Here is a 23216-nt window from a genome sequence, read left to right on the forward strand (position 1 = left end):
AGCCATGACTCATGTCGTGCCCACTGGGGCTTCTCTCTCCCTATCCCCAAATAATGGGACAAAGGGTCAGCTGATGATGATATCGTATTCATGAATTTATGCCCCCAAAAAAATTCTTGTTGCTATTGCGCTGTTGTGTTGCAATCATTTCAATTGAATTTAATCAAATTCAATTTACTCGCATGTTTATTGTGCTTTGTTGGGTTTTCGGGAAATTGAACTTTGCAGAAGATTGCTGCTGACTCAGCTGAAATGTGACTGACTGAGTTCTTCTGAGAGTTGGCCGAACTGTGGAAATTTTGAAATTATCTAACAGCGATGCTAAGAGATGAGCTTGAGCTTGAGCTTGTGTGTGGTGTCGTTGGCCGCGCTAGTTTTGACTGCATAATCGGCAACCAAACGTTGAAAAGTCGTGAAACAAGAAGCCGCAAGCCAGAAGAAGAAGACACCACACACACGCGCTGCACCACCGCATAAAAACACCGCAACGTAACTGGAAACGAAAGCCGAATGAACGCCTTACACTCTCTCTCTCCACCCTCGAGTCGACTTGACTCGATTACTCCCCTGGCCACTTTTGGCCAACTGCAGCGCGTGGCCAACAGCAATGTGTGGCTTCTTCCAGGTCTGCTCCCCACTTCTCCTCCTCCTCCTCCTCCTCCTCCTCCTCCTCCTCCTCGCTCTTTGCCACTCGTTGCACTGTTTCTAATGCTTCTTTCTGGCCAAACGAGTTACTGACTCTCAGTGCTGCACTCGCTTCTTGTTATTCCACTTTTTTCCACTTGACTGTCAGTTGCTTCCCAGTCAGCTCCCCTTCCTCTCTTCCTCTCCCCCTTCTTCTTCTCCTAGTTCCATTGGAGAGTCTCTGGTCTCTGGTCTCGGTCTCGAGTCGAGTCTCAGTCCAGCTGGCGGCTTATTTGCCAACCTGGTTAGCAAATAAATCGCATTTCTTTGCTGTGTTTCTATGCTATTGAACTCCTGGCGAGTTTTCCGCTAAATCAGTTTGCTTTCAGTCACTTGCATGTCCACATCGCTCTCTGTCGATCTTCGATTCATCATCGATGCTGCTCCAATGGCATCCAACAGCATATAGCAAATAACAAATAGAAATTCAACATTTAATAAACTAAACAATCTTCTGTGTTGTTCTGTGTTGTGTTGTGTAAAAAATAATCAACTAAACTAATAATAGTATTTATTATTGTTCTTGTGTTTGTGCTTGTGCTTGAATATCAACAAAAGTGCGCTGATAGTTGCAGTTCATCGCGTTATCTTTGAACCGGTTTCAAAAGTGACAACCAAGACTTGTCACAGTCTTTGTGGCAGATTAATAATAGAAAAGGAAACAATCTAGTTGACGGCCATAATGGGGCAGGCATTCAATTTTCACTCAATCTGCAGACAGCCTACAGTCTTTGGACTGCACTTCATACTTAGAGAGTGCAGACTGATGAGAGTTTTGATTTGGGGGGAACTCAAGGCGATGTCATTTCTCACGCTTTGCTTTAATTACATCGCAAACCTGTTGACCGACTGACTCTCTTCCTGTCTCACCTGCTGACAACTGTGTCCAACTCTCCATCTGTCATCACACTATCAAATGCAAATAAATTCACTCGTAGGCAAATAAAACAACATTTGCAATCGACCCACAAACATACTCATATATGGTCATTTCACATATGTTGTAAGTGGACTTTTGCCTCAGACTTCCTGCTCATTCGTTCGCCTGGACGAGTCTCCTTTGTGTGTTGCATAAGTCTCGCATTTGAATTTGAGTTTGGATTTGGATTTGGATTACCTTTTTTGGGTATTTCGCAGCAGCTGTTGTCGCTGAATAGATCCCGAATATTTCCCCATCTTGCATGCAGCTTGCAACTCTGGTTCTATTATCGAATTGTCTTCATTCGATTTGCGTAATTGAAGATCTGGTTTGCTTAACACTTTCTTAGTGAGCGTTTCCAAGAAAGAAACAACTTATCTCTCTCTACTTCTACATTATACTTTTGCCGTTATCAAGCATTTATTGAGCAACCGTGATCTTTTGATTAAATCAGATTGCAGCGTTGTGATTTCTTGCTTATCTAACTGACGGCATGTCTGACTTCAACAGCACTTTTGACTTCAACAGAACATTTTTCATTCTTGGAAAAAACTATTTATATTTCTATGTAGAAGAAGGACATTGTAACTTTGTGCAGACAGAAGGATCTATCTCCGATCTCATTAAGCATATATATTTTTCTGCATCAACAGCCAAGACGTACATATATCGTAAAGACTATAAAATAAATAGATACAATTCTTTATTGACTACACTTGTTACAGTTGCACACAGATTTCTGCAAGTTTGTTTTGGGCATTTTATATAGGAACGAGTAGAATACTTATTTTAACAGCTGTAGTCTCAATTTTTGGCACTTTCAGTAAAACTTATACTCTTTATGATTCCTGTTTTTGATTTGCTTACAATCAGATTACTTGCTTGTATATCGATTTCAATATGCTTTTTTGATGTTGCTTGAGTGTTTTGTTTTCTACTTCTGGAGTCTACACATGTATATGACAAATACTCTAAAAAACATTTTTTCTAACTCTCTTAATTTCTCTTTCTTCTGTATATTCTGCGAATTCAATATTATTTGTTGTTGTTTTCTTCTTGTGAAATCTTCATATGTCTCCTCGAATCATTCTTTCTAGCTATCTACATTTCTTTTCCTCTCTTACATTATTTCTCTTTCAATCTCTCTCTCTCTCTTTCGCTCTACTTTATATTATTTATACCATGTATTTTATATATGTCGAACAATTCTTCGCTGTTATTGGTGCAAATTGTTATGATTTCATTTGCATAATTAAATACATAGTTTGCTTTCTAGTGTTGTTTCCTTCCTCACGTTGACTCCCTCTCTCTTCCACCAACTCTCTCTCTCTCCCTCTCTATTCTTCTCTCTTCCTCTTTCCATCTCCCTCTCTTTCTGCAACAGATGGCAGTTGGTGCTGTTGTAATCAAACGGGGGCGGTCGACTGCTACCCGCTGCTTGCGGCACACTGCTTCTGCCTGCCGCATACCGCATGCCGCAAGTTGCAAGTTGCATGCTAGGCCAGCGGCCAGGCGGTTGGCCCACTCACGAAGTGTGCCAATAAATCAGCGAATGTGACGAGTTAGCTGCTAGCGAAGCGAAGCGAGTTGTAGCTAAATCCGAGTCCCAGGGCAAATCCATGTGGCAGGTAGCTGTGGCAAACAGCAGACACAGCTTGAGTCCCTTACCAAGTTGCAAACCATTAAAAGGGTGCTCTACCTGTGAGCCACACTTTTGGCAATGATAATCAGCAGTCAGCAGCCAGCAGCGAGAAGAGCAGATGTGTTAATAGATTTGCATTAGCTTGCTTGTTGACGATGCTCACTCTATTTCGGGGAAGACATGACGAAGGCCATTGAACTCACTGTACGATATAATACAATTGCGTTGTAGACACAATATGATGTGTGAGAGTGCTCTAGTTGAGTGTGAACGAGATTTAATGACTACAGAATGCTCTAAACTAATATATATATACATATAAATCTACATTATAGATTCTATATTTAAGCTAGAAGAAACGTTGACAATCTACGAATAGAGAAACTAGAAATAAAGTCAAATACCCGCTACCCATTTTATTAAAAGCAAAACATTACGGTATTATTCTTAAAATATACCAAAAATAGTAAATATAGTATTATTATTAGTGCGTTATTAGAATTAAAAGTATACCGAATTAACAGACCACAAAATATTAAAGTCTACTAGTAATATTTGGTGAATTGATGTAGTAAAATAAAATACAAAATATAAAAGATTGTCAAAAAAAACCAATAAAGATCCCACAGATGCGGATATTTTTTGCAATATACAATTATTAATTAGAGGATATAAAAGCTACTTTTTAAAAATTACTATACTCATCCTGAGTTTAAGAACTTTTTTGAACTTAACAAAGATTTTGTAAACAAGAAATCCAAATTGATGAATTCTTTCACCAAGATTTATATCATAAATTTTCCTTTAAATATTCAAATTACTTCTTTTAAGATTAAATCTATTGCTTGTGTTAAAACAACGTTTTCTTTGTTCCGCTTTTCACACATTCTTGACTAAAGTAATAATTATGTAATCAAGAAAATAAAATCTATAATAGTATACTGCAAACTAGTTTGTAAAGATAACGACCAATAACTGTATACTAAATTACTTTTCGTTATTAGAAAGAGATACGAAATTTGAATATTATTTTATTATTACATTACTTTGTTAACTATACTTTATGTTATAGATACCATGGTTATAGGAACTGAATATTTGGGATACACATTTTAGTAGATAAGGAAACGGGCGACTAAAGAGACACTTTGACACTGATAAAGTATTTAAATACATTTTTAGAATCAAAGATGCCTCTCGCAATCTGTTACATATGCTATCGCATAACTCAAAGACTCGCATTTCAATAGCTGCAGGGTATGCAGGGTGTGCTTGTACTTAATGTATGTGCAAGGTCTTTAACCTGGCAGAGACTAACACTTAATCCTCACGGTTTGGAGGCCGAAAATAGACGCCAAGTACAGCTATTGGTGTTATTAAGTATAAGTTGGATCCTCAGCACCCGTCACTCCCCCCTCTTAGACTTCTCCTCCCTCTGTTACACGCGTGTCATGCTCCATCAACGCGCTGATTAATGAAACGGGAAAAGAAACTGGATGCAAATCCATAAGGAAGCTAAGCAACAAGAGACAGCCGCGAGTTAGTTGAATTTGTTTACAGTTTGGATGCTGTAAATTCTTGAAACCGAGTCCGGATCGATCGAGGCGTACCCTTGAAATATGTTAACGACGCCGCAGTTGTTGTTGCTGCTGCTGCTGCTGCTGTGATTGTGCGATGACAATAAACAGATTCCCAGTGCCTACATAGAGAGCGTTGTTGTCTGCCTGGCTGCCTGCCCTGCGCCCAATTATGTTGGACTAGGTAAAAAGTCGGTGGCGGCGGCAACGACGATGCCATTTCACAAGCGTCGCATTGCTGTTGTTATAGTTGTGGCATGTTGCTGTTGCATCTGTCGAGGGTGCAACTACATCTGCGGCCTGCTGCCTGCGTTCCGTCCGTCCGTCCGTCTGTCCGTCAGTCTGCGTCTTGCCCTGCGTTGCGACGTCTTCGTTTGTTTTCTCAGTTGCACGTTGCACTTGGAGCTGCTCACAACGTTCGCTTGCCGCACCGCATAGTGTGTTGCATGAAAGTGAAATCTAACAGATCGCGTGTCTGCACCACAACAATAGCCCTTATTAGTTAATTACAAGAGAGTGCGAGAGTGAGAGCGGGCGGCAAAGAAAGCTTTGTCAAGCACTGTCAATAGTTTTTCGAAATGGTAGCCGGAAGTGCGGGCACCCGCAGCAAGCCAGTCCAGGGCAATCCCTTCCAGCTGTCGTTCTCGGTAAGCGCACTCAGAGTGTTGAATGTACAAGCACAAGCCACAAGGCACAATCAATATGAATAATAAGTGAATAATATGAATAACAATTTGCAATTAGCGTTTCATTTGGTGCCTCTGCCTTGCGACGAGGCACTCGAAATGATTGACTTTAAACAGAATCCCTTCAAGATGCGACTGAACGGCTCCTCCTCGGGTGGAGAGAGTCGCCTCAGTCGCAGCTGCCTGCGAGCGCGTCTCGTGTTTCGCTGGAAGAGCTGGGTAAAGCCCTAATCCCTAACAGAGCATCAAGCGATATTTCCCAACAATCACAACACTGTTTTCTTTACTAATCTGCTCTTTTATCTTTACTCTTTACTTACAGGCGGAGCTCACCGATGTTCTGCGCAAGCGTCGCAATCGTCCGGATGCCTCTGATGAGGATTTGGGTCTGCCCCGCAGTCCGGCGTCGCCACAGCGTCATGCAGCCGCCGGACAGAGTCGCAAGACAGTTGGCTATCAGTCTCGAGTCGTCACTCAGGGTCACGAGGTGTCCTCGTTGAGTCTGCTGAGCTCCAACAGCACCGATGGCGAGGACAGCAGCCAAAGCCATAGACAGCTGATGTGTAAATCGATGAGCTCAGATATTCTGCGCTCTCACGCCCCCGATGAGCAAGTGGATGGCGTCAGTCTGGACCGTCAGCGATTGTCGCATGCAGCGGCCAAGCACAAGATGGCCATCAGGCCGGCCAAGAAGAAGGGTCCCAGTCGGCACCACAGGAGAACTCTTGAGGTAAGTCGAGAAAGTGTCAAAAAAGTGTTATTACTTGGCTGTTTGAATTGCTAATTAAGTAATAGTTAGTATTACTGTTACATCATTGTTTTCAACCATACTTAGTTGAGTTTTTATAAAATTTGAGGATTCCTTATTATTGAAGTCAGCTTCCGTCTCCCTCGTTAAGCTATCCCTAGAAGTTCCATTGATCTTATTACCATTATTAAAAGTTTTTTATACACTTGATTGATTTGCTTAGGGTTTTCCCTTTAATGTCTGAATTGCTAATTAAGCTATGTATAGTTATCCCTATTATTTTATTGGGATTTTTTCTTAAATTTTTAAGATTATTTATTATTAAAACCAATGCAATAACTGTCTCCCTGGCTAGGCTCAATGATGAATGAATGAGTTCTTTATTATTATGATTGATTCTCTCAATATACGAAAACAGTTAAAGCAACAATTAAATTTTTGTATTATCTCTGTTATTTATTGCACTTAATAATCTTCCCTTTTGTTTATGAGTTTGCTAAATTTCCTAAACTAGTCTCAGTTCTATTTTACTCGAAAACTTCTACGTATTTCTTGTAGTAAATGTTAAATTTTTTGGGAGTACTTTTTTAATTATAACTAATTTTTCAAGTACTAAAATATTTTCTAATTTTTATTGTGTAACATTTCAAATTATAATTGTTTTCTTTAAAAACTCTGATTCTTCAAATACTAAAATTTTCTCACTGTTCGAGGTTGAAATTGTTTTTTTAATGAAAAAGTTAAGAATAAGTAAATAAAAATTAACTTATAAAGAAATTATTAAAACAAGTAAGAAAGCTACAGTCAAGTGTGCTCGCTGAAAATACTGAAAATATACCAAAAGCTACATTTGATAACTTAGTACATTCAAAATATACTATAGAGTACATTAAATTAAAATAAAATACAATGCAAAATATGCACATAATCAACTTTCCTATCTCTGTTGCAGTCTTCGATACCGGAGGCCAATGAAGAGTTGGCCAAATTTGGACAGACGCAGCTGCAAAATCCCAGCCTCAGGGCTGTCAAAGGTGAGTTAAAGATTGAGGACATATAAAATGAACTATTCTTTATTAATATTCACTCTTTGTAGAAACCGATCTTAAGAGCAAGACACGCTCTCTCCCGCCGGGCAGCAGTTTGACTGCCACAAGCAACGTCACTGCCACTGCCACCAACTCCACTTCTACTTCCAACTCCAGCTCCATTTCTAGTTCTCACATGCGTAGCAAGACAATCGAGCAGAAGAAGGCAACAACAATCACCACAATCAATAGCAGCAGCAGCACCAATATCAACAGCAACAACAAAAGCGAGCAACACATGACAAGCACTTCGAGCACATCGACAACATCTTCGTCCGCCTTTGGACTACGTGCACTGACCTTTAAGGCAGCCAATTCACTCTTCGATGGCCGCGGCGAATCCTCCACCGATGGCGACGACATCAGCAGCCAGCCAACGGACTCAGATCCTGGTTTTCTGCGTCGCCTAATGCAGCGCAATTCGAAGCGCAGCATTGCGCGTGCAAACGATGGAGTCGAAGATCTCGATGCCACACACAATGTGGCCAAGAAGCTGCAGATCTCCACATCGTGCCTGGAGGCAACGCAACGCGAACCCATCCCAGTGCCCAACAAATCGAAGAGCGCCACATCGCATGAGCAGCACATACAGGAGACGCGTCAGAACATCAAGCGCGAGATCCAACAAGAGGGCAAACACGGTCTCAATGCCATGGTCAGTAACTATGGAGTGCATCCCCAGCCGCCGACAGCGGTCAAGCCCAAGTCTGGGCCGGCGGCAAGGCAACGTTATCTGCCCCAAGAGCTGGCACAGCACGAGAACACGGCGAGCGATGTGACCAGTCTGTTATCGAAGCAGTCGCGAGGCAACGACACTTTCCAATCCACGGCTTTGGTGCGCGAGCAGACGCAGTTGAAGACAACGGAGATCGCAACGACAACGTCAACGACAACGACTTCCACACACTTTGAGCGCAAGCCACGCATTGTGGGACTCAGCGCCTTTCAGCAGAAGCTGTCGCGTTCCAGCGATTCGATGGGACAGCACTCGAGCTCCTCGAATTCGCTGGAGACAAGCACCGATGAACCGTCCCCACTTTACTACGAGGAGAAGCAACGCAAGATGGTGGAGAAATCGCGCAGTTTTCGCAACTATCAGGAGGAGCGCGAGAGCAGCGCTCACGATGCGTTGGCCGTGCACAACAATATGCCCAGTTTGCCGGATCTATCGATCAGCTTCCGTGTGCCAGCCTCGTACTACAGCAAACAGCAGCTGTCATCGCCGTCGCCGCAGTCCCCGATGTCCCCAATGTCCCCGATGTCGCCGAGCGCCAAATGCGCCTCGCTGGGCTTCGAGATCAACGACAACAAGCTGCTGCAAGCACGTGCCGAGTCCACGGGCAAGTTGCCCAGTCCGGCGAAGCTGTCGCCACAGCGCAGCACCACGTTGCTGGTATCGAGTCCACATCCCACGCCCAGTGCCAGCTCCACCAGCATCTCACAGATTGAGCAGAACATTGATTTGATTGTCAAGTCGCCGTTGATAAGCGTGCTACGCAAATCGGGTGCGGTGAATGAGCAAGTCAGCATGGAGCAGCAGCAGCAGCAGCCACCGCAGCGACCCAAGGTACTTGAGCTGAAGCAGACCACAAGCATAGCCATCAAGGAGCCGAAGCCAGCGAGTAGTCCACCCAGCACGCCAGGCAAAGCAACAACTCAAGCTGAGACACAGCCCGAGTTCATGAAGATCCAGCTGAATCGTGTGGATCAGGCGCGTCTGCACAACAAGTCCAATCATCTGGTGCTGGCCAAGAATGTGAAGTCGCCAGCTGAGCGCAGCCAGAGCAGCGATGATCTGAGCATGCGGCGACTGAGTGGCGACAGCACTGGCAGCATACAGATTGTGGAGCGCAGTCCAACGAAGACGGCAACTCCAGCGTCGCCATCGCCAGCAGCAGCAACCACACCTCACAGTATTAGCCAACAACAGCGGGCTGTTAGCCCCAACAGCTTGCGCTCCAGCTATGTGAGCAGCAGTTCGGGAAGCAGCGCAGGTAGCAGCGAGCTGCTCGCTGCCTCGCCCAGCACACCAAAGAAGCCAGTCGAGATTGTGGACAGCGTGCAGAGCAATCGCTTTTCGCTGGAGGAACGCAAGCGTCTGTTCCTCAACGAGGATAAAGCGCAGACGGATCGCAAGTTGGTCGAGCTGCGCTATGAGCGCAAAAAGTCCATCAACGAGGAGTTGCAGCGCAAGACTGAAACCGCAGCTGCCACTCCAGTCTCTCCCATCTCGCCAGTCAGTCCAGTGACGCCTGTGACTCCCGTTTCGCCTGGGGATCAGTCCAATGGCAATGTTGTGGTGCTGCGCAAGAAATCCTTTGCCAGTAGCAACAATGGCAACAGCAACAGTTTGACAGCAGCTGCAACGCCAATTGCTGCTGCTGCCACCAGTCAGGAGGATGGCACACCGGAGCTGATGAAAGTCTTTGCTCGGCGGTCGCTTAAAGTCAAGGATGACGATGCGGTGGCCATGGCTCAGGTGGCGGTGGCCACGCACAAGAAGATTACCAATGGCAGCCAGAGCGTGGACAGCGACAAGGAGAATCATTCCAACAGCGAGGAGAAACTCGACAAAATGTTGCCCAAGTACGAGGCACAGCTGAGCCTGGAGACGCCACGAAATCACGCACAAAGTCATGCGCCCGTTCAGACGCAATCGAGTGTGAGTAATCGCAGCTCGGTGGCCGATTTTCGCAATCTCAACAACAATCAACAGCCAACTGGGCAAAAGTTGGCCAATCTGCCGCCCATCAAGGTCAGCAATGTGCGCAACAACAACACGAATGTGGCCAACAACAAGGCGAACAGCCAGAGTCACAGTCCGAGCGTGAAGTCGGCTAACGAGCGTTACTCGCTGCAGCTGAAGCAGGCAACGCCAGCAACTGTTGCTGTCACAGCAACAGCAACAGTCGCCGCGACTGTAAAATCAACTGCAGTTGAGGCAGAGCCAGAAGCCACGCCCACCAAGGCAATTGAACGCTCGGCGACAGTGGGCGAGTTCAAGGGCATTCTTCAGCGACGCGCCGAGTGGGAGCAGCGAGTGAAAGAGGCGCTCAAATAGAAGCGCTGTTAGTTAACAGAGCAAGCGCTGTTAGTTAACAGCGCAACATGCTGATCATGACTCCAAGTGCTTTTGTCTAGTGATGCTCTCTAGTGTAATACTAAACAATAAACCATTCTGAATGCAAAACATCCCCATCCCAAAAAAAAGAAACAGTCTCCACACTCATTCGCCAGCACTCGTTAATGCATAGCGAGAAGCGAGTTAAAAGAGTACGAGAGTAACGAGTACTCGGATCCAAAGAAACGGGTTGGAGACTTGACTCCACGATCGATCTTCAAAATGATTACTTTAAAGGCTTTTCAACATAGTATCATACATAGTTCGAGTTTAAATTGTTTGTGCAAGTCAAAATATTATATAACATGTAATAATAATCAGAATAAAAAACAAAACACAAAAAACTATAATACTATTTACAAATTTAAGGACTGTGAGTAAAATTTACAAAAATCTTTTTATGATATTCGAACGATTCGATCTAATTCGCTGTAAAGTTGATATTCTTCTCTAATCTTAATATCTTAGACATACCTAAGCTAGTTACATAAATACATAAATGCGAGCTTTCAAACCAGGAACAGTTTACATACAAAATACATGAACTTATTAATGACTACAATAAATATATATATAATATCTGTAATAGCATTTAATCTATTATTTTCATACTCATACACATCATATACAAAAATACAATACTATATATAAATGCATGTATATTATTAATATATCGTATATATTGACAATTGTTGCTGTTGGAATTGGTAAACTGTTCAAGTTTGTGCAAATCTGTTACAAATCTATTTACGAATTGTTCATCAATAATACAAATCGACAACCTGTACGCTCGCTGGGGCAATATTCCAACCATATACAAATAAAAAAACCCTTAAATACAATAAATACCTGGTGAAAATGTGTACGATTTAATGTCTTGGCAATTGGGAAACTATTAAAGTTACCAGCTGGCATCATAAAAGATTATTTGCAGAACGTTGGCGTAGACATGGCATGACTTGATGTCTCTGTCTGGAAACTACACAAGTCAACAACATCTTGGGTAATAAACACAAATATTTTTAGGAATATGAATATTTTAAGTGCTATTCCCTGTGAATGAATTAAAATGGGTATTGTAAATTTGCTCGACAGGCAACATAAATCATTATGAAGAATTCTTCTTAAATTCTAAAGAACTAAGAGTATATACATATGTATATATATCAATGTTTTTGGTTGATAAACATAAAAGTTATTGCGAAAAAATTCTACAATAATATTCCCATTAAAATAACACATATTTATACACGGTATCTATAGAGCAGAAAGGTACTTAAACTTTGCGCCAAATGCATCTAATAGGCAAAGAATATAAAATAAATGTATTTTTGATCAACGTAAATAATCGGGTCTTAATTTCTGAGGTTGACAATTTGGTATTTTGTATTTTATGTTCTATGATATAGTTCGAATTCAGTATGCCTTTTAGTATATGGTAGTATTTTCCAGTATTTTATACAATTTGGTGTATAATAAGTAGTATATACTTTTTGGTTAGTGGTAGTATTGTTTGGGTATTTTTGTCGGTATATTTTAATATTAATATTATATATTAATTAGCATTTAGTATTTATTCAAGGTATTTAAACTTTGCTCCAAATGCATCTAACAGGCAGCTCATATAAAATAAATATATTTCTAATCAACTAAAATAGTCGAGTCTACTATTTTGAATTCTATGATATTGTTCGAACTCAGTAGTAGAACCATATACCTTTTTATATATTATTATTTTTTCGGTATATTTGTTGGTATATTTGAACGTTATTACTGTTTCCTCGGTACCTTTTGGTAGCAGGTATCTCCCAGTCGAGCAGTTTTTCTCGTTTTTTTAATTTCTAGAACACTTGTCACATGTATTCATATTATTAATAAAAAGTAAGAATGCTATAGTCAAGCGTGATCGCTTGTGAGATACCCGCTACCCATTTTGAATAAAAGCAACATATTCCGGTATTATTCTCAAAATATAACAAATATATACATTATACAATAAAATACTAAAACGTGTAAAAGGGTATATTTGGTATACTGATATTGAGATATACTATAAATATCAAAATATACCAGATTGTCATCCAAAGCAACTTAGACCCCTAGTAATTAGGCGTATTTGTCAATACTCAAATATTTATTTAATAACTTCGACCATTTGTATGTAGGTATTCATACGGACAGACGGACTTGGCTAGATCATCTCGGCTGTTGACGCTGATCAAGAATATACTTTATAGGGTCGGAGATGCCTCCGTATGCCTGTTACATACATACATTTCCTGCTGGCACAAAGTTATAATACCCTTCTACTCTGTGAGGAGCGGATATAAAAATGTTTACAGTAAGAGCTTATCAAATAAGTGACCCACAAAAAAACATAACATTAAATACACACATTTATTTAAAAAAATTGCGTAGTCTTAACAAAAGCGATAAAACTATCAGTCAAAAAAGTTATGTTTCTGCATAGTTTGTATAATAATAAACTATATCTTAAAGAGAACAATCTCAATTTAAAAAAATGATATATTATTTTTTAAATAAGTTATTTAAAACAACATTTTTCTTTATGGGTTGGCAAATGGGGTGCTCCAATAATAGGATATCCATTCAGCGTACTGACGTTTAAGTTTGGTGCTTGGCATGAGTGTGATAAGTTTATTTTTTGGTTTCCAAGAATTTATACGAAGAAAAATTTAAATTTAATTCATTAGTGTCAAGCGCTGGCAAATAAATGGCAAAACATTTGTACAAACAGCGATTTGCAGTTGCCCCTCAAAAAATATTAAGTTAAGAGAAATTTACGCATTAGCTGCCGCGTAAAATTAAAATAATTTGTGCTGAGACGCGCCTCTAAAAATATACAATAATTAACTAGCATAGAGCTGAAAAAATATACAACTCGACGGGTTCTAAACCTTCTGCTGCTGCTGCGAGACAAAGATCATTAAGAGATCGTAAGCGAAGAGTCAAAAATGGCGTCGTAATCTGGTCAAACTGGTGACCTCATGAAATGTCGATGCCGATTCGGTTGATGATGATGGTGATGATGATGATGACGAAGATTCCCCCCCGTGTTGGTGTCGTCATAGTGCTCGCTCATCGCTTCGTCGTTCCCTCGAGATGCCGAAATTTGCGCGCCGGACACACAGAGACATTCATGCTGTGAACATGCTGTGGCTGCTGCCTTAGTTTCACTTTAAATCAAGAACGAGGCGGATGGAAGCGATCCGCAGTAAATTCGTATACGCTATATTCGAACGGCGCTAATATCGCAACGCTACGCGACGCGACGAAACGCGAAGGAAATATATTTGTGCTGTATAGAAATTAAAAATAAAATACTTGTGTGAATTCGCGTATGGAAAACAATCGACTGATACACAAAAAGTGAACCATCGAAGTTCCTAAATCCATAAAAATAATAATACAAATATAAAGTGAAGTGCAGCATTGCCTACGAGATGCAGACTCAATCACCGACGCCCAGCACACCTCCGCCTTCGAGGCGCTCCAATCGTCCGCCTCGCATTAATATATACAACATCCATGGTGGCGGTGGCTCAATGCCGCCGAGTGCACAGCCTCAGTCACAGCGTCCCTACACCGCACAGTCGAATCATACAGGGATTGGACCATCTGGTCCTTATTGGCCGCCCATTGCGAATCCCTTCGATGCGGCCAATATTATGTCCAAGGGCTATGAGGGCTTTCTTGATCTCACCAAATCGGGCTTGAGTGTCGGCGAGAAGTTCAGCTTTGGACTTTACAACAAAGTTAGCAAATTGTCGAAGCGATGGTTCACGCACATCTTCCTACTGTTAGTCCTCGCCCTCTACAACGTTCTTGGAGCAGTGCTATTTAAATATTCTGAACGTGAGTCTGCTGAAGAAAAGGGAATAGATAAATGAATATCTGATATTTGTGTTGAGCCACTTGCAAACTCGTAAATTACGCAGCCGATGATTTGTTTGCTTATCAAGCTCTTCGGCAATTGTTTTCTCAAAAACTAGAACCAAACCCAACAGTAAACTAGAATATACAAATACCACTCAACATACATACATACGTATGTTTATCTGTAATCGGGTCGAGTTTTTGATGTCTTCTGACAATATACAAATTAACGAATCCGTAGTAGACCAGGTGAATGAATAGATAGACAACAATCAAATGAGTCACTCGCCACGCGAGCATCTCTGGTATAAACAATTATCAAAGATGATTAAGTTTAATTACCAGGAAGGTAGAGATTAACAGGGGGATCTTTGCGATCATTTCCGCTCTGAGCTCATCTCTGCTGCAGTCAATGTCCTTTTGCATTTTTAATTTCAAAAATGCTACCTGGAATGTATGGTAATTCGATTTTTGCATATTCATAGTATATGTTATTTATTGAAGGAAAAATCAGCGCAGAAATAAGCTATTACCTTAGCAGCACATATGTGCTACGGCATAATGCTTTGCTCCACTGAAAACACAAATAATAATATAGTATTGATAAGAAATGATATGGATATAAAACTACAATATTTCAAGAAGACATATTTGAAATAAATTAAAAAAGTAAAACAAGAATAAAAGAGAAAAATAATATTTTCATTGGTAATTGATGGTGAATATTATAGACATTAAAATACAATATTTAAAAAAATTTAATATATATTTATCTTAAAACAAATACAAAACAATTAAAAAATTAAAGTAATAAAAGAAAAGAGAATATATGTATAAGAAAGGTACAGTCGGGTTTGCTCGATTGTGGAATACCCGCTACCAATTTTGAATAAAACCAAAGCAGTGCGGTATTATTCTTAACATATACCAAATAATATAACGCAAATATACTGCAATACACCGAAGGCCATAGTGGGTAGTCAAAATATACCAGAATCAGAATACATTTTCGGTATGTTTGCAGATTATGGATTTATTGAAAATGGGTAGCGGGTATCTCACAGTTGAAGACACTCGAATGTTGCATTGATACTTGTTTCTTTACTCAGTTCAACGTCAATTGCTTAAACTAATTCAAAGTACTTGTATTTTCTAATTAAATTCTCAAGATTTAATATATATCTATATTGTCAGATGCATTCCCGTCAAAAGAAATCCCGAACAAAGCGACATTGATAGATTGGCAGGTCAACCAGACACACTTCTTTGAGGAATTGCAGGATTTGAAAATTAATCTGACGGACAAAAAAGTAAGTGATTACTTTGAATTTACACACATATAATAAAAAATTTGCCTTTAACGCTAGATAGATAATACCGAATTCAATGCAAAAGTACTTGGTGCTCTTCAAAGTCACAGACCTGCTGTAGAATCGCTGTTAGACTTTGGCATTATAGAGAACAATGCTATAAAGAATACAGTTAATTGGACATTCTGGGATGCAATGGTCTACAGTTGCACCATCTACACGACAATCGGTAAGCTTTGATTATATTATATACCCAATATAAAATAGAATTTTGGTTTGGTCTGTATGTGAGTACTCGTCAGCCTATTTATATTTTTAAGAACTTGTCAACATTTTCTTCAAAAATTCAAAATAAGAATGTGACACAAAAAAATGGAAATAGTTTCCGTTTGTTTTTCCTTGCACCAGCAAAAGTACGCACGAACCGAGAATGTGGATGAAAATGTTATTTATACAGAGAGAGGTAAAAAAAAAAAAAAGAAAACTCATATTTATACTATACACTGAGCATAGTATACACATATGTATGAATATTTGTTATATGCAGTCGACAGACAATAATCAGCACTCTTTGGAAGATTGTCATCGTCGTGAATAAAGAATTTAAAACGAATTTTATTCTTAGCCAAATAATTGCTTTCACTTAATTCGTATTTCGTTGTTTGTTTGATATTTATGAGCAAACGTATTCTCCCGTTCGACGAGTGATTTTATGGCCTGCAAATATGTTCAATAATGAATGAATTAAAAGTACCCGAAAATGTTTATGTCCTCGTTCACAAACTATTATGGCCAATAATCATCAACCGATGTTGGAACATGCTCGCAAATCCAATTGCCAAATTTTATGGAATTAAATCTCACCAAATAAAAATAAATAAACAACAATTCGGTGAAATTATTGTGAATTCAGAATTCGATCCGTCATCAAGTGAGAAGTATACGCAATATTGCGCATACGCCCCGAGTGGTCGATTTCGATGGGTTTAGTCACGCAGGCACGTCTTTGGCAAGTGCTTTAAATAAAATCTACATAGAATATTTTCAATATATTGAACGGTTTTTTGCATATTAATTTCTTATGCATATCCATTTGCACTTGGTGCCAAAATCTTTGAACTTACGTCATGGATCGTGATCTGATCAAGATTTTCAATGTGCTAAATAAATACAGTTGAGAAGCCCATTTCGATACTTTTTAATACTGAGTGTGATTTATTTAATTTAAACAGTTTTGTTTATGAGCAGCAACACAACTCAACAAGGTCGATGCCAAAGGAAATTGCAATTACTGTTTCAGTTTTTCAATTCCCCCAAAAATCTGTTGACGTCCACCAAATATCGAGTAGAACATGTTTTTAATTAGTATACAAATGGGTTAAGGGGGATATTATAAATACCAGACAGACTGAACTGTCCATGTCCATGTCTATAGCATTTTTGGTTGTCGTTGCCGAAAATATCTTGGGTGCTTAGTAAGAACATTAATCTTCGTTGACAATGAATTGGAAGTAGTTAATCTTTGGTATTTTAAGAACATGTCGGAAAAAGGCGCCAGATTCGGTTAAATATAGCGTCATCATTTATTTTTTCAAAAATCAATTCATTGAACTCGAAACTCAGAAAATTATGTTGGCATCGCGAAAGCATTTTTGGAAGAAGAAAAGGTTTTAGAACTATTGATTTAGTTAGAAACAGTTAAGAATATTGAAACTTTACAATGCAAGAATATTCTTTTTATTTTGATTTATACTTCAACAAACTAACTGATTACATTTTTTTTTAATGGTTCAAAATGAATGCAAAAAAAACAATAAATGCTGATTTATTCAATTTTTCACTCCAATACAAAAATGCATTGAAATTACCAACTATAACATTTTAGCTATATGAAAGAGTATGAAATATATTTACAATTTTTCAGAATACCTTCATAAATGTCTTTTGATCAATATTTAAAGAATGTTTGAAAGAAATTCTTTTATTCAATTAAATGCAGAAGTACAGAAAATCAAAGCTTAATATACAAAGTAATTTAATTGTATTTTAAATCACTTTGTCAATTAGAGTAATTAACAAATATTTGACACTTTTTAAAATTACATTGATGTTATATTGTATATTTAAATTTATACAAAGAAATGTGGGTCAAATTGATTGAATATGAAATTGAATATTTTCAAATTTTTTTCTAATTAATAATTGCCTTTAAAGTCAAAATAAATACTTTTTATTTTTATATACTTAAATGCAAAATAATTGAAATATAGTAGACTGATGGCAAATGTTGACTAATTAAATGAACAATTGCATTGATATTACAACTGTAATATAAAAGTGTGCGAAATTAAATCAAATGTCTTAATCAATTTCTTAATCAATTTCTATTTAATAAGTTATAAATAACTTCAAATTCTTTAAATTTGCATTTACACAAATGCAAAGAAAATGATAGATTTCAAATACAGTGCTGGCAAATGCAGCTTTTAATGTCGAGTTCAACTTTGGCGCCATCTATTGCAGCGAGCTTAAAGCTTTTGCAGACAGTCGTGGGCTGCAAAGTGTGAACAACCTGAAAAACCATAAAAGCCGCTACAAAAATAAATATATTTGTTTTGATGGATGTTGGGCAATCTTTTTATGGGCAATAAATACAAATGCCCAGACTTAAGTAAGTAATAAAAGTGGTATTATTTAATTGAGCGAAACAAGTACGAAAATAGAAAATCTAGTTGAAAGCAACAAACAGTGGCGGCCACAGCTATAGATATGGAAAACAAAAAAAAAATCAAAAGAAGAGATACAGCAGATAGAGAAACAGCTGTTGGCTGTTCTAAACATCATTTCAAAATGTTGTATACAAGAATTTTGAATACTTTTCAGTTCGAAACCAGACGACGTCGCAGCCGAGTGTGCGACGCGACGCGACGTGTGCTAGAATAGAACAAACATATATATATATATAATCAATATATATGCCATAGATATATACTAGGCATTAGTCAACCCGTCGTATGAAATGATATATTATCTTTCTATATATGTGATATTAATGTGCAAAAAGGGAAAATTCGCGTAAATCGAGTGAAAAGGGTCGAGTGCCAGCTATAAAAAGAAAATTTGCAGGCCAAAGTGATATAATTACATTTTCAAATACTTTTTCCATACGGTCAATTTGGTCAAAATATGAACACGAGTTATAAATAGAGCCATGCGCTAGACACACACGCAAACACGTAAAACATAAATCGAGAACTGAGCAAGTATTGAGGAAAGAAAAATTCTATAGAAGATGATGGAGAATGCAACTGATGTGGCCTCAGGAGCTCGACAGCTGCGCCATCGACGTCGTCCGGGTCGCAGTCAGCGGGAACAGACACCCGATGCCAGCAGACAGGTGAAGCAGAGGGATCGGGATTGGGATGATGACGAGCAGCCACAGCCGCAGGTTGTGAGCATGCAGATTCGTCCACCGGGTGCGATGTCCGCCCACGAGAGCAAGATCTTGAGGCGTCGTGACAAGAACTTTGCCGGAAATGCGGCACGAAGTCAATCGCAGCCGCGTGAGGCGGAGAAACTGAGCAGTCCCGATGCCCATCAGCTGATCAAGCATCGCAGTCTGTCCTCGCCACGTCACAAGGAGCTGGAGTCCAGCGAGAGCGAGCTGACAGGCAGCTCACAATCCTACACAGCTCAACAGCAGCAGATGCAGCGGGGAAGCAATGCGCTCACCCGACTGGAGCAGAATATGCTCCGATTCGAAGATGAGCGACGTCGCTTCGATGCCGAGAAGCGACTGTTTGAGCGTGAGAAACGCGAGCACAAGTTGCGTCATCGCCAGCAGCTGGATCACGAGGAACGTAAACGTTTGCTGCAGAACTATCGCAAGATCAGCGACGGTTTTCAGTTGCCACAAGACGAGGAGGAGCGTCGTCGCCTAGTGCAAAGTCTGCGGCTGCAACGCAACGAGGCGCCCACAGTGCGGCTACGTAATCGCAGCAGCGGCTACGAAGAGTCCTCCACACAGTTCAGTTCATCGGATGCGGACACCGCCGAGGAACAGCATGCCAGGCTTAAGCCAACAATGCGCAAGGTCACCGCACCTCCAACAGGTTACATAGCTGCTCCGATACGTGGCGCTCCACCGCCGCCACCCACACAACAGGTGGCGCCAAAACCGCCCGAGCGTCGTTCTGTGTCGCGGAATAACTCGCTGTCGCCGGTGCGTCCTCAGCGACGCTCCAAGACGCCAGAGCAGCGTGCGGCGGCGGTCGAGGAATTCAACCGCAAGCAGGAATACGTGGAAGTGGGCGAAACTCCGCTAACCACGCCGCTGAAGCCCAAGCTCAGCGAGGAAGAGCAACGCGCGGAGCTGCGTCGTGCCTACGTTGAGGCGGCGGAGAAAGCCGCAGCGGCTGAGGCGGCTCTCGCTCGGAGTCTGGGTGTGGAGCGTGTAAGGCGCAGTAATAGCCTCAAAGTGCCACAGGAGAACGAGCAGAAGACGCAAGTGGAGACAAAGCGAAGTTCCAGTCTGGAGCGACCCAAACGAAGCAAACGTACGCCAAGCTTGGAGCGTCCCAAGTTGGAGGAAGTGTTGCCGGAAACCCAACCCGAAAGCAGCAAGGAGTTGCCGGCTGCAGAGGAAACCACTGCAGCTGAGTTGCAGCCACTTGTGGCAGAGAAGCAGCAACCAGAGAAGAAGCCATCGTTGCTACAACGTCTGAGTAATCTGTTTAGACGCAAGCAACCAATCGAAAAATTGGAGCAGTCAAATCAAGTCGCTGAACCCGAGCAGCTGATATCGCTTGCATTTCTGAGACACTTCCGCTTGGAGGCGGTTCACGAATGGCGTCGCCTCAAGCTGGATTACCCCGAGCGCATGGAGGAGACGCGAAAGCTACGCAACGAGTGCATTGGACACCTCATATTACTGATGTTATTGTTGGGATTCGGAGGTCTGTTATTTCGCTACACAGAGGGTGCGTCGGAGGACATTTACAAATGCGAGGTGCGCAAGGTGAAGCGCGACTTTATCGAACAACTTTGGACTTTTAGTCACAATTTAAGGTACTTATTTGGCAGTTAAAGTCCGTTTGATTGTCGTGTGTGTAATTAAACATTCGTTGTTGTTGCTGTAGAGAGGATGACTGGAAGTCCTTGGCTCGCCAGAAGTTGCGCAAGTTCGAGGATGAGCTCAATGCACTGGCCGAGCTGGGTTTGCGTCGATTTCCCGGTCAGAAGTCCTTCAATTTTGTCAATTGCATCATTTACTGCTGGACCGTCATCACAACAATAGGTAAAGCTCAGCGCGAAAGCTCATTAAATGGGTGAGAACTCATTGAAGGCGTGAAAGCTTGCTAAAATGACAAAAGCTGATTAAACGAACATGAAACGTGAAAGATTCGATGAACTAAAGTGTCAAAATGTTTGAAGAATTCTCTTGAAATACGCAAGTTCATAAAAGCTTTAAAACCATAGAAAGTTTGATTAAGAGCCTTAAGGATAGGCTTACGCCTCTTAAATTTGGTATTTATTTATTTAAATTAAGTAAAAATAAAGTATAAAAATATAGAAAATAAAATATTATCAATTTATCAATTATAAAATTATAAAATTATATTTTTCAAGTGCATTTAAAGGTTTTAGATTTTGTGTCTTCAAAAATATTTGTTCTACTTTATCTGTTTTACTCTTTACTTATTATTGACAAATATTTTTAATTAGACTTCAATTTTAGTACTGTTTGAAGAATATTAAAATTTTATTATTCGGAATAATTCTTGTAGTACAATTTTTTACTTTTGGTCTTTTTACGGAAAACATTATTCTAACTAATTTTATTTTCTAAAAATGAATTGATAAATCTGTTTAATCACAAATAAGTTTGAATAAGTTTACCATTAGGTTGATTGGGAATTTGAATATAATTTGAAGATATTAAATTAATTTACATTCAATTAACTAACTTGAATTCTTAAAATTTGTATTTATAAGTTGAAAGTCTTTAAAATTTACCCTCTATTATATATTGTTAAATTCACGTTGAAACGAATTTGAACTTATATCCTCTTTCATTGTCTCTCTTAGGTTACGGTCACATAACGCCAAAGTCAATTGTGGGACGCATACTGACCATAGTCTACGCCATCATTGGCATTCCGTTGTTCTTGATTGTGCTCGCCGATCTGGGCAAGCTTTTCACGAGAAGCGTCAAGTTCTTATGGGTATATGTGAGGCGTCTTTACTACACTCGCTCCTGCCGCCGCATACGAAAGCAGCAACAGTTCCGGGACGCGATGACCGGAATCAACACGATGTACGACATGGCCCGACGACCGAGCATGTTCTTTGCCAAATCCGACGATGTGGACGATGAGGAGTCGCGAGTCGATGATGATGCTGAGGCGGGCAAGTCACTGGGCACATCGCATCCGGAGACACCGACATCGCCGTATCCGGAGACTTTTGAGGTGGATGATGAATTTAATTTGCCCATCTCGGTGGCCACTTTGCTGCTCATCACCTACATTATTCTGGGCAGCCTAATGTACGCATACATCCTGGAGCCGAGTTGGGCAGTGATGGATTCCTTCTATTTTGTGTTCATCTCGATGTCCACCATTGGCTTTGGCGACATGGTGCCCAGCAATCCCTTCTTCGTAATGCTCAGCATGATCTATCTGATCTTTGGCCTCGCCCTCACCTCCATGTTCATCAATGTGGTGCAGATCAAGCTCAGCGATCACTTCAAGGCTGCTAGTGCCAAGGTGGGTGCCACCATGGGCATGGCTATGGCCAGTGAGTATGACGACGGCTCTCAGATAAAGACTCCATCGGAGATGGCCTCGGTGCATGGTTCACGATTGGGACGCATCGAGGAGGATGGTCACGAGTCGCGTGGAAATGGAGCTGCTTCAAATTCGCGTCAGCAACCGCCCCTGACATCGATACTACGGCCTCCACGCCCCCTCTCTCCCGCAACCACCACGAGAGATAGTCCGCCCCCATTGGCGCCCAGACGTCCAATAAGTCCACCAGTTGTGCCAGTAGCTGAGGCTCCAAAGAAGAAATACAGATTCTTTTAGCAAAAGAATGGAAATTGAGATCGCATTTGACTCTTTGAGCAAGGATTCGAGGAGGCTTACAAGGGGAGTCTTTTGAGCCTGAAGATTAACTAATTTTAAGCAAATTTACAAATGACAAAAATGAAAGCGAATTTATGCTCCAGCAAGAGCCTATTTATTTGTTTCTCTAATAATTTAGTGTAAAATATATACGTATACAAATAAATCTATAATCATATGCAATTTGTTTCGGATAATAAAATATAATGATGGAAATATAGGAAAAATATATAGTTATACCCGCTACCCATAGGTTAGTAGGGTACTATTACTTTGTGCCGGCAGGAAATGTATGTAACAGGCATAAGGAGGGATCTCCGACTCTATAAAGTATATATGTTCTTGATCAACGTCGACATCTGAGACTATTTAGTCATGTCCGTTTGTCCGTATGAACACCTAGAGCTCAGAGACTATAAG

The 23216-nt window shown here is 40.6% G+C and overlaps 3 protein-coding genes across 4 annotated transcripts in view; all 3 read left to right on the top strand.

The window, feature by feature from the left end:
• Window positions 1–11104, top strand: part of LOC133840145 (uncharacterized) — a 39546-nt gene extending 28442 nt beyond the window's left edge. For both annotated transcript variants that reach the window (XM_062271808.1, XM_062271810.1), the window contains exons 7-9: window positions 5831–6238; window positions 7209–7290; window positions 7353–11104. In XM_062271808.1, coding sequence (XP_062127792.1) covers window positions 5831–6238; window positions 7209–7290; window positions 7353–10405 — 3543 coding nt within the window. In that variant the 3' untranslated portion in view covers window positions 10406–11104. The remainder of the gene's footprint in view (window positions 1–5830; window positions 6239–7208; window positions 7291–7352) is intronic.
• Window positions 11105–13421: 2317 nt separating this feature from the next.
• Window positions 13422–14376, top strand: LOC133845614 (uncharacterized). The gene has a single exon (XM_062280111.1). It carries the CDS (start codon window positions 13930–13932, stop codon window positions 14374–14376), a length of 447 nt encoding a protein of 148 aa, XP_062136095.1. The 5' UTR covers window positions 13422–13929.
• A 4174-nt stretch (window positions 14377–18550) lies between these two features.
• Window positions 18551–22975, top strand: LOC133842474 (trichohyalin-like). The gene is made up of 3 exons (XM_062275571.1): window positions 18551–20739; window positions 20811–20968; window positions 21760–22975. Exons 1-3 carry the CDS (start codon window positions 18965–18967, stop codon window positions 22755–22757), a joined length of 2931 nt encoding a protein of 976 aa, XP_062131555.1. The 5' UTR covers window positions 18551–18964; the 3' UTR covers window positions 22758–22975.
• Window positions 22976–23216: the final 241 nt, after the last annotated feature.

Source organism: Drosophila sulfurigaster, chromosome 3 (assembly GCF_023558435.1).
Source record: "Drosophila sulfurigaster albostrigata strain 15112-1811.04 chromosome 3, ASM2355843v2, whole genome shotgun sequence".
NCBI classification, from domain to species: Eukaryota; Metazoa; Arthropoda; class Insecta; order Diptera; family Drosophilidae; genus Drosophila; species Drosophila sulfurigaster.

Coding starts and splice junctions, on each gene's coding strand:
- LOC133845614 (XM_062280111.1), top strand. CDS start 13,930: ATGCAGACTCAATCACCGACGCCCAGCACACCTCCGCCTTCGAGGCGC.
- LOC133842474 (XM_062275571.1), top strand. CDS start 18,965: ATGATGGAGAATGCAACTGATGTGGCCTCAGGAGCTCGACAGCTGCGC. Junction 20,740..20,810: donor ACTTTTAGTCACAATTTAAG/GTACTTATTTGG, acceptor TTGTTGCTGTAG/AGAGGATGACTGGAAGTCCT. Junction 20,969..21,759: donor GACCGTCATCACAACAATAG/GTAAAGCTCAGC, acceptor TGTCTCTCTTAG/GTTACGGTCACATAACGCCA.